This window comes from Ipomoea triloba, chromosome 8 (assembly GCF_003576645.1).
Source record: "Ipomoea triloba cultivar NCNSP0323 chromosome 8, ASM357664v1".
Classification (NCBI taxonomy): Eukaryota; Viridiplantae; Streptophyta; class Magnoliopsida; order Solanales; family Convolvulaceae; genus Ipomoea; species Ipomoea triloba.
The window spans coordinates 18,661,493-18,680,440 of record NC_044923.1 but is presented as its reverse complement, the minus strand read 5'-3'; the positions used below and the strand labels follow the sequence as shown (position 1 = coordinate 18,680,440).

The 18,948-nt window shown below is 30.2% G+C and overlaps 1 protein-coding gene across 1 annotated transcript; it reads right to left on the bottom strand.

Annotated features, from left to right (window-relative positions):
• Window positions 1-711: 711 nt before the first annotated feature.
• On the bottom strand, window positions 712-1,737 carry LOC116027077 (probable methyltransferase At1g27930). Its single transcript, XM_031268504.1, has one exon. It carries the CDS (start codon window positions 1,735-1,737, stop codon window positions 712-714), a length of 1,026 nt encoding a protein of 341 aa, XP_031124364.1.
• Between the last annotated feature and the right edge of the window lie 17,211 nt (window positions 1,738-18,948).

The following is an 18,948-nucleotide window of genomic DNA, read 5'->3' as shown; positions in this document are numbered from 1 at the left end:
AATTACATATGCACGAATATCTCCTATATAATCTTGCATTGATATACTTTGAAATATTTATTTAAAAATAATTATTGGGCATTATCTCATTCGCGCAATGCGGGTGAAAAATTAGTAATTTATATAATTGTATATGGATCCAAATATTCTTAAAATATTATAACAAATTCATTCCGTGCATTGCACGTGTAAAAATACTAGTGTATCTAAAAAAAATTATTTGGTTATAGATTAGCAATTTAGCATGGGTCAACATATATTACAAAGAAACACACTTATATTACCCTTGGTTGCTTTATTTGCTTCCGTTTCCTTTTGCCTTAATTTGTGTACTGTAAAACCTTTCTTCCATTTCCCATTTCTTTAATGCAATGCTAATAGGAAAAAAAAAAGCCTTATTAGCTTGTCCTGACATACTGTATGGAAGTTGATAGACCTTCCCCAATAGTAAAGATTTTGAAGTGATTAGTAAAGAGAAAATGGAAGTGAAAGTAAAAAATAATAATAATAAAAAATAAAACAAAATAAAAAATTTATTTACGCTGCGTCTCAAGCACTCGAGGCGTAGTTCTCTTCCCATAGTGAGCCGCCCCTTTACCTTAAATTTGCATGAGAAAAATACTCCCAAAACCTACCTTCACATTTATAAAATACTTATTCTTAACATTTTACTATTCCAAAATCTCATTAAAATCTACAAATGGGGATCACCTAACAAAATTTGGTGGCATTATTTGACTTATACGGCTGTATTCTAAAATTCCAGAATCTGCCTTTGGAAGCAACCAAGTTGTTGGCACACAAGAACTCCCACGAAAACCATTTCTCAATCATCCGATCAACATCGTGCACAACTACATCTACCGCCTGCATCTTCTCATCATCACTTGTTGTCCTTATTTTTCTTGCTAGCACAGCAGCCGCATAGATAGTGGCCATTCTGCCGGGGGACTCAGCTTGATGTCCTGAAGGTCCGTCCACCACCACCACATCCCAATCTGTCTCGTAAACCTCTTGTGAAAGCCTTGCTAACAATGCGTTTGCCAGTTTGCACCTTCCACTTCTTCCGTTGCTGCTTCTATTACTTGTAATGCTATAGCTAGCCAATGGTGAGCAGAGATGTGGGTGTTTCCTTGCATCTTTGAGAAGCTGATATGCATCTTCAGCACGTGTCTGATACTCCACCTTGTGAACTCGACTCTTATTCATACTCATCATCATCGTTTCTGTTTTCATCTTATCATCATTGTCCTCAAGAAAGAGAGTGAATCCACCCACATTCAGCATTGAAATGAGACCTGAGTACTGGCTTTCGAGCCCAAAAACCAGGATATTGCAGGGGGCTCTTTCGGATATAAGATCCGAGAGAAACCTCATTTCCTTCTTGCTGAGAATATTGAGATGGTGATCATCGCCACTTACTAGAGCGAGCCGAGTTGGTGGCAGAGCAGCAGTTCCTCCGGGTGACCATGGGTAGTAGTAGAATGAAGAGAAGGAAGCAGTGATGACACTAATTTTCAAGAGTCTAATAAGGGAAGCTACTGATAATACGAAGACAAGAACTGGGATGACATTCTTTCTGGTAATTTTCATGGATGAATAACACTTACTGAAGAGAGGATCAGAAACAGCGTGTTTGAATGAATGCGATTTTGGGAGATCAGATATGAATGATGAGCTTACAAGTAGTGGAGTAGTTTTGGATTGATAATAGGTAAAGACTTGTTCTGGGGGCATTGTTTTGTTTTAGATTTGGAACCTGCAGTTCGCTTGATGCTTTCTTCTTCTCAGTCAGGGTATTTACATTGAAATGCTTCTTGAGTCTTGAGTGAAATCCAAGGGAAAGGAGTTCCTTTGACACTAAGCATGTCACTTTTTTTTTCTCTGATTTTTCTAACTGCTGGGTTATTGCGTTACTGTTTAGGGATACAATTATGCAATAGTTTTTTTTTTTTTTAACTACAATCTAAACATATTCTTAGTATCTACTAAAGAACATGATATGTCAACATCATTTATTGAAAGAGACTCAAACATGTTAACTCCCATTTGAAAGCTAAGAGCCAATGCCATCACACCACAACTATCTGTAGTTGGAGATAATTAACGGGCAGCAAAAGCTGTTGGTGAGTAAATCACTGGGGCAATGATGTTTGTTTACTTTATAGTTTCAAAGATTCGAGACACGTACACACTACACACAAATAATAATAATAGTAGCAATAATAGAGTGAAGTTGAAGAAAAGTTAGAGCTAAGTTGGTTCGCCTCCCCGGGGTGTTTTGCTTAGTTTTAACTCCAACCTTTAAACTTAATAATAATAACAATAATAATAATAATAATTATTATTATTATTATTAAGTATAAAAAATGATACTTCAATATATTCTTCGGGCTAAGGCTGTGGCATTACATGCAAGAATTTCTACAATATTTAGATTTCAATTACTGATTCAATAGACTTCATTTCCAGAATAAGATCAGTGCATGAACAACGAATCATTATTGCATGGACCATGGTCCACACAGTTGCGTGGACCATAAATAAAAAGTACATTTTTAATATACTAAAAGTGTATTATTTTTTGTACATAAAGTTCATTATTTTAATATACATTATTTTAATGAACATTATTTAAGTACTGAAAGTACATTATTTTATATATACTATGAAATAATGTACCTTCAATACAAAAATAATGTACTTTTAGTATAATAAAAATGTACCTTATATTCATGGTCCACACAGCTATGTGGATCGTGGTCCACATAGCTATGTACACCATGGTCCACACAATAATTTGCCATGAACAACAGAAACGTTAATAATGTTGTAAATAATTAGAGGGAAAAGGGTCAAATAAACACTCAAATTTTAACTAAGAAGTCAATTAGGCCCATAAATTTTTTAATGTAGCAATTAAACCCATCAATTCAACATTGTATCTTGGTGCAAAAAAAGTCCAAAAACTGACTAGTGACATGTTATCACAGGTCACTAGGGTTCCGGTCAAATTTCTAGCGTACTCTGACGATATCTCCGACATAAAAATCATTGGCGAGAAGGTGACCATTGGGTTGCCTTCTCCGGTGGAGAGGCGACCCAGGCGGTCGCCTTCTCACTGTGAGAAGGCGGTCATCTAGGTGGCCTTCTCACCTCACCGGATACATATACACATGAACATATAGCTTTATCAACTCCTTCCAGTAAAACACAGACTCATTTGTACATAAATTTTGAGGTTGAAAGCATAGTGATTGTGAGTATTTAAAATAGGTTTCAATCAGGAGAACACCACTCATTTATAGAAAATATCCACTCATAACATTTGACACTTAATTAGGTTTAAAAGATATCGCACACTGAATTACGATAAAATAATTCAACACTGGAACCAAATAACCCATGAGGGTCGTTGTGGCGGGCAAGGGAGGCCCGCCACATGCGACCTCAAGAACAAAGTCATAAATGGCATCAGACAGATCAGACTACGGCATATGAACTTGATACCTTTAGTTCTTAACCTATTTTTACCCCCTATTTTGACTATTTTTGCTTTGTAACACTACACCAAAAAGGTTATTTAGAGGCGGTTAATTTGTTATTTAGAGGCAGTTCAAAACCGCCACTAAACTATTTAGAGGCGGTTCTCCAACCGTGTCTAAATAGTGTGTCGCGAAGGATTTAGAGGCGATTTTAAACAAGTGTGGGAATTGTTGATCAGCATTGCATTTAGCGGCGGTTTTGAAACCGCCGCTAAATATAAGGTAGTTTACTTTGCTTTTAGCGGCGGTTCTCTAACCGCCACTAAATATAACTATTAGTTTATTCCTTTAAATTTTAGTGGCGGTTATTAAGTGTCGCTAAATATATTTTTTTTAACTTTAGTGGCGGTTATTAAGTGTCGCTAAATATTTTTTTAATTTACTTTTAAGAAATTTAGTGACGGTTATTAAGTGTCGCTAATTATTTTTCTTTATTTATAATTAAATTATATTATTTTTATAATTATCATTTAATTATATTTATTCAAAAATCTTTTTATTAAAATGTGTATTGCAATCACAAATAAACTCTATGTACACATTTAATTGGAAAGAAAATCAGTTGTAACATTCAATGTATTCAATAATATATTAATATTTGAGCATAGTATTCAAAAGCAACATCAAATGACAGATCTTTGAAGTGCAACATCCAACTACTCTGTACACTTCTCAAGTTTCAACTCCATCTCCACCTTCTTCTTTGCTCATTGGCGGATGGACTCAAGATTGATTCTCAATTCATCAATTAGTGAAATCCATTCACTCTCCATCTCGGTCCATCTCTGCCTTTCTGCCTCAAGTTCTTTCTCACTACAACCTTTTGCATATGCACCACTCTTTCCCAATTGAATTGATTGTAACAACAAAGAGGTCCTCGCTCTTTCGGTTGATTTGTTCATAGGGTCATCAATATATGGCTGCAGTTTGCTCTTTAGATTTTCAATTTATGTAGGAAGGGCATCCCTCTCTGCCATATCAAAGCATTTGCCCGTATCATCGTGATCGACCTCTCCCTGGATTTCTTTAACAATCTCTTGTTCACAATCTTTGTTACCATTCCATTCCAGAAGCTGCAAATTCGAAAATACGTCAAGGACAATAAGTAAAATGAAATTGGTGCAGTTGCCACCAAAAGATTATCAAACAACTGATATCTATGTATTAGACATACCCCAATTGTGACAGTAGACTTTTTCACGAATTTTCCTTCCTTTATAGATTGTCAACCAGCATCTTCAAGTATATTTTGTTCAAATCAAGCAAGATCAACAAGGGTAATTCTGCTTGTCTTTAAACTACCAAAGCACTTTGATGAGTTCTCCCAATACATTCATATAGATGAATAAGTAATCTTGACATAATATCATAATTTTGGCACCTAATACATTATTTGTATTCCCTCACATTTCCTTAACCTCACTTCCTACCCATCTAAATAGTGTGTAAAGAAAGTCAATGGCACATGTATTGTAACCTAAAAGATCATCACAATACCTTGCGCCAGGACTTAATGATGCATGTGAACACACCATGAGACCTTGAACTTTTTGAGTTTACTCCTGTTAACCCAACCTTTCTACTTGAAAGACCCTGCACAGTGGTACGCAACCAAATCAACATTACATGGGATCAAGTAACACTAGAATCACTTGTGAAAGTGTAAATAAAAACATAAATTAAAGAACTATAAATTACAGACAATGTCAAATGTATTGATGCATGTTTCTTACCTTAATCAAAATCTGTGTGACATCTTCATATGTGCTCACATATTCCTCTGTCAAATTCTCAACATAAAATCCATTTTTGGTGTCATCCTTTATTTGAAGCATTACAACCAAAGACTTCATTCTCATTACCATACACACTAATGAAGAATAGCATAACAAAATTTTGAAATTAACTTTTTGCTTGCATGAAAGGATGCAGAATTTTTACCTTCAAATTCCTCTGCATAGGATCAAGTAAATCCCCAATATGGCCATTGTATACCTACAACAGTCAGTAAGCTACTTAGTACATATCTCAACACAAGTATAAGAATAGCTACGTCCAAGGTGTCAACGTAATTTACCTCAAGGAATGAACAACGGCATTGGTAACTTATTTGTTTATCTTTAGAATTCTCATGCTCCTAAATAGTCAAAAAAAATCAGGAATGCCCTATTCCATACTTCCTTTGCATTTTAACATGACAAAAGAAAGGGCCAAAATGGCAGACTTACTCTCTGAATGTTATCAAACAGCACCTGAAAAATGCGTCGAACAATGCCCTGAAGACTATTGGTTGATGGAGTCTCAACCATTGCACTGGGAGGTCCCCACAATGTGTATGTCTTTTCACTCCCAGTCTGGTAACAATTAACCAAATGTAAGTACTGCTACTAATATATAGAAAGACCTAAGAATCAAGGACATAAAAAGATGAGGATAAAAATCAGCTTATCATACACTACCTGTCCATAAGCCAAGAGTGATGTGTTATAACCTGCCAATGCATCCTTAACCAAAGGGATCCATCCCAACTGATTGAAATACATCCTCCTCATTTACACATAACAAGTTGTGAAAATCAATCCCCCAATTCAAACATTTTCTCAAGTTGAGCAAATTAAACTAAGTAGATAACATAAGCATCCAATCAAGAACAGATTTGAGCTCAAAACAGTAATTAATTCATAAACCTGATCCTCACCACAACCTACAATTACCCATGAAAAAAAATCCCCAAAACGCAAAATCCCTAGCTCATTAACTCGCAAATGAAGTCGAGAATCAAATTACTATTCTATAGTTGCTGTGATTTGAAAAAGATACATTTGCAGTGTGAATAAATACAAATTCTTCCAGAGATTATATACAGATTAAATTAAAAAAAAAAAGAAATTGAAAGAAACAACACTTACGATATTAGTTCAAAAGATGTTTGAAGCTTCTAGGTGGCAGAGGAGTCCGGTTAAGCGTCGACGCCGGCGACGGGACGAGACGGAGCGGTGACTAATCGGCGAGATTGGGGGCTTGAGATCGAGAAGATAGCTTCTCGGAGCTTGGTTCGACATGAGGAAAAAAAACGGTGAGCGATGAGCGATGAGCGATGAGTGAGGGTTGAGAAGATTTGAAGATGAGCGGCGAGAGAAGAGGTGGAATCGCAGGGAAGAAGCGGCCGCCGGAATCGCAGGGAAGAGCGATCGAAGAAGACGGAGAAATCAGAAAATGGAGGGTGTGATCGAAGTAGACAGAGAAAATGGTCAGTGAAGAAGGCGAGAACAATTACTGATTTACTATTATTATTATTATTATTTACTGATTTATTAGTGTTTTAATTATTTAGTGGCGGTTACGATGAACCGCCACATATAATTGTCGCTAACAATTAATTATTTAAGTTTACATATTAAATTAGAGGCGGTTTATTAACCGCCTCAAAATAATTATTTAGAGGCGGTTATATATAACCGCCGCTAAGTATATGTCGCTAAAAACACAGTTTGTTGTAGTGTAAAGTGCTTTAACTTGAGTAGAATACATGGCTTGTTTGTGTGGTTTGGTGTTCTTAGATAAAGTGGGTCACAACGAGTCAATAGGAAACTTCTTGGAGCATATTGGAACAATTTTGGAAGCCAAGATCTCACTCAAGGAGGATAGGAGTAGCGGAACGCGAAGCGGGAGGAAAAGAAGACAAGAAGACCTCACACGGCCGTGTGAGTGGCCGTTTGCCCCTGATTGTGTTTCTATTCAGCAGTGGCACCACACGGCCATGTACACAGCCGTGTGGGAGGCTGTGGACTTGTTCCTCTGCACAGTATAAAAGATGATTTTATGCATTTTGTGTCCAAGTTTGAACCCTAGATAGCTTAGACTAGTTTTCTCTCATTTCCATAGATTAATATAGCCTAGCCTAGCTTAGATTTACACTACTTACATATTTTGGAGCTTTGTATTGAAGATTTAGAGTGGATCTCACCAACTCTTTCCTTTCATTTAATAGTAAAGTGGTTTATTTCTTCATTTCTTTTTTTTTTTTTGAAAAATATATTTCTTCATTTCTTCTCTTCTTTATATTTATTGCACATTTATGATTTTCTACTTGAAATTGCTATGTTTACCTTCCAAATGAGTGAGTAGTCTTTTATTTGGGTTAGATTAGGGAGTTATTACTTATACAGTTATATTGATGCTAGATATGTAATTATTGCATAAAAGGGATGAACATCCACCTAGGGTTCTTGAGTTTGAGTTGGGACTTATTTATATCTTGCAATAGTTGATGCGTAGCAATTGTTGTTTGTACTTGGAAAGTCTTTCATCTCAATGAGGATTAGATGGAAGACTTGAGCGCGCCTTCCCAATCTCAACCCCATTTCCCCCACTATGGAAATAGGGGTAGATTGGGGCTTACATTAGCTTTTGTTCTTCAAGAATTTGAGTTGATTCACCACGGGAGTGGGGCAACCATTGCTTTAATCCTGGTTAAGACTTGGATTTCTTTGTGCTAGCTTCAAGACCCTAGGTAAAATGTTCTTCCCCCAAACTCAAGTGTTAAAGCATCAATAGAGTAATACCCCGAATTTAACCCATCTCTTCCTATTAATATTTCCTAGATTTATTCTTATTTTTCCCTAGCATCCAAAATACCAAAAATACTTTAGTTGTATTTCCCATATATCGTTTACTCTTTTCTCGACTAGGTTTTTTTCATAGGTTTTTCTAGCAAGTTTTTAACGAGGCATGATTATAAATAAAAAAAAAAAAAGTCCAATGAGAAGTGTTATAAATATTATTATTAAATGGACATCATGATTGTATTTTATAACAGTTGTAACGGTCATATTATTACCATTAAATATTATAGTTACATTTGTAGATTATTATATATATGTTGTACCCCTTTGTATTGAAGATGATGATGGAATGAAATTGTTATAACTTTATCTCTACATTGTTACTTTTCTCTTTTTCTTTCTTTTTGTATTGTTTCCATTACAAATACGATCTGTTTTTCCGGGGATGACTATGAGCTAAAGGCAATAATCACAACAAAAATTAAAGGCTAAAGCGTCATCCCGCACCATGAACCATAAACGATTCTTCATGCCGCACCCTAACCTTTCATAAGTGTTGTTTCAATGCACAAACTATAAAATTTTCTCCACCTAGACTTTTTAGCAGGTTTCCCTGTTACCTTGCTGACATAGCATCGGTACTGTATTGATTTGGACATTTTCAAAGTCAATTTCCATGCAATCTTGATAAATGTCATTCCCTCCATCCACTGAAAGGCTTTGTAGTCACCTTCATCAACACCCATCAATCGTCGGCATGTTCTCCGGCATCTGCAAGCCCAGCCTTGACATCCACTACGTCACCATCTCTGACGGCCTCTCGTCATCTCCGGCATCTGCAATTGACGTCATGATTAAGAAGGTACTTGGTTGTATCCCGAGTGCGATCAATTTAGGCTATGGTGATGGGCTGACCTTTTTCTTGTCCAGTTTTTCCAACCCATCCCATACATCCATGACTTTTGGTGGCGGCCTTGGCTTAATGAATGAGACTCCATTATTACCAGTAGTTGTAGATCCTTTCATTGTTGTGGTGTTCGGTACATACTTGTCCATGGGGATAGATAAGAATTGGAGACTGCAGTGATAAAGTTCCCATGCCCGCACCTCGAGTTGCAGGCACCAAACGACTCATCATTAATTCATTCACATATCCACTAGTCAAATTGTATGACCCAGCATACTTGGAATGCATGTGGGCGGAAATCTGAGAGAATAGGAAAGACTACCCATGTATTTTCTGGAATACTGGTGCAGAGGTACCTTAAGACAAAACCAGGAAGCAGCAGGTGCAGAGGTACCTTAAGACATAATCACATATGCAAATAGCTTCAAATGGCAGAATTAACAGTGCAATGAGTAATAGTGAGTAATTATAACAAAACCACTAACTAAATTAAAGCAAAAATTTACAGCTTTATGGTTCTAAACTAAAAACTAAATACAACCCACTTGATTTAAACATAAAATTGCTTAATTAATCTAACGAAAAAGAATATCAGAGTTCCAACTTTTTCTCATAGCTAAAATCAACAAACACAAGCATAAACTACATGTCCGGAACGAAAATAAGAGTGTTGAGCTTCACAACCAACGATCATGCATATTGAACAACAACAACAACAACAAGACCAAGAAAGAAGCAATGAAGGTTGACCATGCAATCAAATCATTATTGGCGCACATAATCTATACTATATATAAAAGCATTATCCTCCTAAAAAATTTCCCGCCCAAACATAGGGGCATTTTAGTAATATGGTAATTATTATTCTAATTATAATTAATTAATATTATTTTATCATAATATTAGTAATTATGGTAATCATAATATATTATATATAGTATAGATTGGTAATTAGTTATTAGTAATTATGGTAATTCCTTATTAGTAATTATGCTAATTATTATGATAGTGTTTTATCAAAAAAAATTATTATGATAGTATATTTGTATTTTATAGATTAATACATATACATGCATTAATGTAATACTGCTGAAAAATGTTTATGGTAATTAATTATTATGATTTTTTCAAAAAAAATTATTATGATAGTATATTTATATTTTATAGATTAATACATATACGTGCATTAATGTAATACCACTGACAAATGTTTATGGTATAGATTTATTTATTTATTTATTATGGTAGAATAATAATCTATATATATCTATATCTATATCTATATAATAATATATAAAAATATATTAGTTATAATTGTATGGAATTCTATTAATTATAATTGAATTACATATATATTATATTCCAATACCTATTTGTTTACAATTCTATTTATTTATTACCAATTACCAATTATTACGATAATGTTGAAAACATATGAATGGTAATCAAATGAATTACCAATTATTACCAATTACCAATAATATAGCTCTGCCTCTATCTCTTTATGGCTATAAATACAAGAAGAAACCCAGCCAACCACCACCACCAATTTTATACTCTCTTAGTTTGTTGTTTTTCGTTTGTAAAAGCATCAATGTACATAGGAAGAACCATCATTCTCCATAAAAGTGTGACATATTTACTATTCTTTTTTACTGTTCTTATCTTATCTCTTTTTTTTTTCTTATTTGTTTGGTTACATTCATTGCAGGTTCTTATATTTTGCAATCACAAGCGCGAGGGTTAATTGTTGGTAGCTTCAATTGTGGAAAGGTAAGCTAATTTGTCAAATAACTACAACTTTTATTCTAAGTATTAACTATTCTTTTTTAATTGATTTTTTTAACTATTCTTTTATATTTGAAATCTTATATTTCCGGCTCTTTTGATTCTTTAATTACAAATGCAGATATTTGGAGCCTAATAAGCAATGTGATGCAAAGGATAATGGATCTGTTAAGAGATGTGAAAGTTGAGAAGCAATTAATAAAATATTTTCCTATTGAAATCATAGACATTTTATGTTTTTGGGCATTAAAGATTCCAAATTTTAAATTTGTGTAATTTGTTTAAATCTTAACATTTCATGGTTTTACATTACTTTGAATATGTAGTTGTTTTATTCGTTTATTCATACAATGTTCAGAGGTGAAATTATAGTTCAAACAAATAATTAACTGGAAATTAAACAGCACGGAATTTAAGCCTTTTAAAAAAGTAAATTAATATTAATATTTGATTGAAAATTGAACAAAAAAAATTGAATTTATTTTGACAATTAAATTATTTTAATTACATTAATCACATTTATATTTATGAAGGAAAAAGAAAATGAATATATTAATATTTCATTGGAAATATAATTAGAAATTATATTTTATAATTATATTACTTATTAATTATATGGAAATGAATATTAAAATCTTTTTATGAATGAAAAAGTAAATAAATATTACACACGGGAATCTGTTATTAATATTATGTTACTAATGTAACTAATTGGCACAAGAATCAGACCAAATGAAAAAGGAGATTAATAATAAAAATTCACTATAAATATAACACATCTTTACCTATGCAAAAATTAGTAACCACCAAATGAAATATTAGCAAAAAATTATGAAGGAAAAAAGAAATGGAAATGAATATATCAAGGAAAAAGGAAATAAATATATTCATATTTACTGGAAATATAATCGAAAATTATATTATAATTATAATTATATTAATTATTTAGAATGAAAAAAAATGAATTTATTAATATTTCACTGAAAATATATTCAACAATTATATTTTTATAATTATATTACTTTTTAATCATATGGAAATTAATAATAAATTTTTATGAACAAAAAGAAAATAAATATTACACGGGAACCTGTTATTAATATTTTCTTACTAATTGGCAAGGAATGAGGCCAATTAATTGACAATTATTATCAGGAAAAAGGAATGGATGGAAAGGAATAGATTCTTTTGATGAAGGAAAAAGGAAATGAATATACTAAAAAGAAAATGGAATATTATGAAAAATGAAATGAATATATTAATATTTCACTAGAAATATAACACAACTTTTCCCTACGAAAAAATTAGTAACCACCAAATGAATGATTAGGAAAAAATTATAAAGGAAAAAGGAATGTAAAATAATATTAATTCTTTTTATGAAGGAAAAATGAAATAAATATATTCAAAAGGAAATGAAATATTAGAATTAACGAAATGAACATATTAATATTTCACTAGAAATATAACACAGCTTTCTCTACAAATAAATTAGTAACCACCAAATGAAATATTAGAAAAAGATTAAGAAAAAATTATGAAGGAAAAAAGAATGGAAATGAATATTAATTTTTTATGAAGGAAAATGGAAATAAATATATTTATAAGAAAATGAAATATTAGGAAAAATGAAAGGAATATATTAATATTTCACTGGAAATATAACACAACTTTCCATATGAAAAAATTAGTAACCAACAAATGAAATATTAGGAAAAAATTATGAAGGAAAAAGGAACGGAGATCAATATTAATTCTTTGTATGAAGAAAAAATGAAATGAATATATTTAAAAGGAAATGAAATATTAGGAAAAACGAAATGAATATATTAATATTTCACTGGAAATATAGCATAGCTTTCCCTACAAAAGAATTAGTAACCAACAAATGAAATATTAGGAAAAAATTATGAAGGAAAAATGAATGACAATCAATAATTCATTTTATAAAGGAAAAAGGAAATGAATATATTCAAAAGGAAATTAAAATATTAGGAAAAATAAAATGAATATATTAACATTTCATTGGAAATATTATCGGCAATTATATTATTATAATTATATAAATTAAATATTAATTAATTAATTAATTATTAATTATATTAATAAATAATACTCCATAATAATTAATATTTATTAACTAGAAGGTTGAGCAATTCCCTCACCAACTTTAGATGTCGTTGATCAAATTAATTAGTACACGTGTGACATGAACACTGCAGAAAATCGAACATATTTAATATATAATAATAATAATTTTTGTATATACGAATTGATATTTCTATTAACGAAAATTAATTAATTTAGTGTAATTGACTAATAATAATTGTCTAATAATTATTATGGTAATTAAGCTAAATATTGGTCGTTGAATTTATTTTTATACTCCGTAATAATTAAAGTTAAATTATTTCTCATTTTTCCATATTTATTTTTGTAATAATATAATTACTTAAGTTATATTAAATATAGATCTTTTTAAGATAATTTTAAACAAACAAGTCATATATTATTCAATTAATTGAGTGATACTTTTGTACTAATCTTATAATCAAATAAATGTATATGTTCAATATTATATTTTTTAAAAAATAATTTTGTCTTTAATTTTATTATCTAAATAAATAATACAAAAATTTATTCGTGAATCGGACGGGTAATTGAACAATTATTTGCTCTAATTCAAGCAAAGAAAACATCAGAAAACATAATCAATCCAACTAATTTCATCAATTGCGCTATATAATATTTGATGTTATAATTTATATAATTGTATATCGATCCAAATATTCTTAAAATATTATAACAAATTCATTCCGTGCAACGCACGGGTAAAAATACTGGAGAGAAATTGATACTTGAGCGGGCGGCCACTCCAGATAATCGGAGATGGTGATTCCTAGTTCCTAGCCGAAGTTGAGAGTTGAGAAGAGAGAAGGACATGAAATAATAATAATAATAATAATAATAATAATAATAATAAGTGATTTTATTTTTCTTTTGTTTTGTGGGGGAATGGATGTTTTTTTCTTGGGTCCAATACCTGGTGAAGGCAAGGGTTATGAGAGAGAGAAAGCTGATGAAAAGCTGAAAGTAACCAAGCTTAGCTATTGAGTCACCCATTCGTGGCCGATCACGACGAAGATGATGATGAGGTTTCTTCTATTAAGGACATATGTGAGGCCGCACTTACCACAGTAGTGACGATCGAAGTAGTTGGCCATGAAGGTGCCAACGCCGCACTCATCATTCGGGCACTCCTTCCTGAGCCTCTGCACCTTCCCAGACTCATCCACCTTGTAGAATTGAAGCACCGCCATCTTCACCTTCTTATGCTTGTGCTTGATCTTCTTAGCGTCACCACGGAGGTGAAGCACCAGGTGGAGAGTACACTCTTTCTGGATGTTGTAGCCGCAACCGGAATATTTTCGCTCCAAATCGTCGCTAGTTGAGAGGTGCAAGAAAAATATGAAAAAAGAAAAATAAAAAAAATAAAAAATTCCATGTCACCATATTATTACCGATAACCAATAAGAAACATGCTAAAAAGTCTAGGTGGAAAAAAAATTTATGGTTTGTGTATCGAAACATCACTTATGAAAGGTTAGGGTGCGGCATGAAGAATCGCTTATGTTCATGGTGCGGGATGGAACTTTAGCCAAAATTAAATTATCATATTGTCTTGTGGATCTTGGTTGAGGCGTACCCAACAAGCTAAGATTCAAACTTGCACCTTATGGGTTAACAACACAAGCACCAACCACCTAAGCCACTAAAGATATCATGTATTAAAAGGTAAGATACTCTATTTAGTATTTACCCAGTCAGCCAAGTTAGGCGCTAGGCAGAAGCCTAGGAAGCAATTCGCCTCGGTTTAGGGGTGCCTAGCGCCTAGGCGGGGATTTTTGCAACACTGAATCTATTAACTATCCCACTAACTCTAGGTTAGGGATGGCAATGTGCCCCGTCCCCGTCGGGGATGGGGAAAAATTTCGGGGACCGGGGACGGGGATGAGAAATTTTTTCAATTCCCCGATAGGGACGGATATATATATATATATATATATATATATATATATATATATATATATATATATATATATATATATTAATGATTTAGTATTACATTTGCTGGTATAAATATTACATTTCATCTTAACCTGACCCGTCTCAAGGACAATGGTCTGTGAGATGGTCTCACATAAGTTTTTTTCATTTACCAAACATATTTCTATAACCAGTTAATGCTACCAGCTAGTCAAACCCACTAACAACTATTTGCCAAACACCCCTTAATGAAATTTCTCTCTTTTCCAAAAGAAATAAAATAATAATAATAATAATAATAATAATAATCTATACTATATATAAAAACAATTTCCTCCTCCCAAATTTTCCCCCCAAAACTTAGGGGTATTTTGGTAAAATCATTTATTTTATTTATTTATTATTTTATTATTTTATTAATTATCCATCATTTGTTATAATATTTTAAGAATATTTGGATCGATATACAATTATATAAATTATAACATCGAATATTATATAGCGCAATTGATGAAATTAGTTGGATTGATTATGTTTTCTGATGTTTTCTTTGCTTGAATTAGAGCAAATAATTGTCAATTACCCGTGCGATTCACGGATAAATTTTTGTATTATTTATTTAGATAATAAAATTAAAGAAAATTATTTTTTAAAAAAATTAATATTGAACATGTACATTTATTTGATTATAAGATTAGTGCAAAAGTATCACTCAATTAATTGAATAATATATGACTTGTTTGTTTACAATTATCTTAAAAAGATCTATATTTAATATAACTTAAGTAATTATATTATTACAAAAATAAATATGGAAAAATGAGAAATAATTTAACTTTAATTATTACGGAGTATAAAATAAATTCAACGACCAATATTTAGCTTAATTACCATAATAATTATTAGCAATTATTATTAGTCAATTACACTAAATTAATTATTTTTCGTTAATAGAATATCAATTCGTATATACAAAATTATTATTATTATATATTAAATATGTTCGACCTTCTGCAGTGTTCATGTCACACGTGTACTAATTAATTTGATCAACGACATCTAAAGTTGGTGAGGGATTGCTCAACCTTCTAGTTAATAAATATTAATTATTATGGAGTACTATTATTATATAATTAATAATTAATTAATTAATTAATATTTAATTTATATAATTATAATAATATAATTGCCGATTATATTTCCAATGAAATATTAATATATTCATTTTATTTTTCCTAATATTTTAATTTCCTTTTGAATATATTCATTTCCTTTTTCCTTTATAAAAGAATTATTTGATTGTCATTCATTTTTCCTTCATAATTTTTCCTAATATTTCATTTGTTGGTTACTAATTCTTTTGTAGGGAAAGCTATGCTATATTTCCAGTGAAATATTATATATTCATTTCGTTTTTCCTAATATTTCATTTCTTTTAAATATATTCATTTCATTTTCCTTCATAAAAAGAATTAATATTGATCTCCATTCCTTTTCCTTCATAATTTTTTCCTAATATTTCATTTGTTGGTTACTAATTTTTTCATATGGAAAGTTGTGTATATTTCCAGTGAAATATTAATATATTCTTTCGTTTTTCCTAATATTTCATTTTCTTATAAATATATTCATTTCCATTTTCCTTCATAAAAAATTAATATTCATTTCCATTCTTTTTTCCTTCATAATTTTTTCCCTAATATTTCATTTGGTGGTTACTAATTGTTTGTAGAGAAAGCTGTGTTATATTTCAGTGAAATATTAATATGTTCATTTCGTTTTCCTAATATTTCATTTCCTTTTGAATATATTTATTTCTTTTTCCTTCATAAAAAGAATTAATATTATTTTACATTCCTTTTTCCTTTATAATTTTTTCCTAATCATTCATTTGGTGGTTACTAATTTTTCGTAGGGAAAAGTTGTGTTATATTTCCAGTGAAATATTAATATATTCATTTCATTTTTCATAATATTCCATTTTCTTTTAGTATATTCATTTCCTTTTTCCTTCATCAAAAGAATAATATTTTCCATCCATTCTTTTTCCTGATAATAATTGCCAATTAATTGGCCTGATTCCTTGCCAATTAGTAAGAAAATATTAATAACAGATTCCGTGTAATATTTATTTTCTTTTTGTTCATAAAATTTATATTAATTTCCATATGATTAAAAAGTAATATAATTATAAAAATATAATTGTTGAATATATTTTCAGTGAAATATTAATAAATTCATTTTTTTTCATTCTAAATAATTAATATAATTATAATTATAATATAATTTTCGATTATATTTCCAGTGAAATATGAATATATTCATTTCCTTTTCCTTCATATATTCATTTCCATTTCTTTTTCCTTCATAATTTTTTGCTAATATTTCATTTGGTGGTTACTAATTTTTGCATAGGGAAAGCTATGTTATATTTATAGTGAATTTTTATTATTAATCTCCTTTTTCATTTGGCCTGATTCCTGTGCCAATTAGTAACATTAGTAACATAATATTAATAACAGATTCCCGTGTGTAATATTTATTTCCTTTTTCATTCATAAAAAGATTTTAATATTCATTTCCATATAATTAATAAGTAATATAATTATAAAATATAATTGCCAATTATATTTCCAATGAAATATTAATATATTCATTTTCTTTTTCCTTCATAAATATTAATATGATTAATATAATTAATAATTTAATTGTCAAAATAAATTCAATTTTTTTGTTCAATTTTCAATCAAATATTAATATTAATTTACTTTTTTTAAATGGCCTAAATTCCGTGCCGTTTAATTTCTTTTAATTATTTTTTTGAACTATAATTTCACCTCTGAACATGGTATGAATAAACGAATAAAACAACTACATATTCAAAGTAATGTAAAACCATGAATGTTAAGATTTAAACAAATTACACAAATTTAAAATTTGAAATCTTTAATGCCCAAAAACATAAAATGTCTATGATTTCAACAGGAAAATATTTATTAATTGCTTCTCAACTTTCACATCTCTTAACAGATCCATTATCCTTTGCATCACATTGCTTATTAGGCTCCAAATATCTGCATTTGTAATTAAAGAATCAAGAGAGCTGGAAATATAGATTTCAAATATAAAAGAATAGTTAAAAAATCAATTAAAAAAGAATAGTTAATACTTAGAATAAAAGTTGTAGTTATTTGACAAATTAGCTTACCTTTCGACAATTGAAGCTACCAACAATTAACCCCGCGCTTGTGATTGCAAAATATAAGAACCTGCAATGAATGTAACCAAAAAAAAAAAAAAAAGATAAGATAAGAACAGTAAAAAAAAAAGTAAATATGTCACACTTTTATGGAGAATGGTGGTTCTTCCTATGTACATTGATGCTTTCACAAACGAAAAACAACAGAACTAAGAGAGTTAAAATTGGTGGTGGTGGTTGACTGGGTTTCTTCTTGTATTTATAGCCATAAAGAGAGAGAGGCAGACTATTATTGGTAATTGGTAATTGGTAATTCATTTGATTACCATTCATATGTTTTATTATCGTAATAATTGGTAATTTGGTAATAAATAAATGGAATTGTAAACAAATAGGTATTGGAATATAATATATATGGAATTCAATTATAATTAATAGAATTCCATACAATTATAACTAATATATTTTATATATATTATATAGATATAGATATAGATTATATAGATTATTATTCCATAATAAATAAATAAATCTATACCATAAACATTTGTCAGTGGTATTACATTAATGCATGTATATGTATTAATCTATAAATAAAATATATATCATAATAATTTATCATAATAATTATTACCATAAACATTTTTCAGGTATTACATTAATGCACGTATATGTATTAATCTATAAATACAAATAACTATCATAATAATTTTTTTTGATAAAATACATAATAATTAGCATAATTACTAATAAATTACCATAATTACTAATAACTAATTACCAATCTATACTATATATAATATATTATGATTACCATAATTTACCCTATATTATGATAATAATATTAATTAATTATAATTAGAATAATAATTACCATATTACTAAAATGCCCCTATG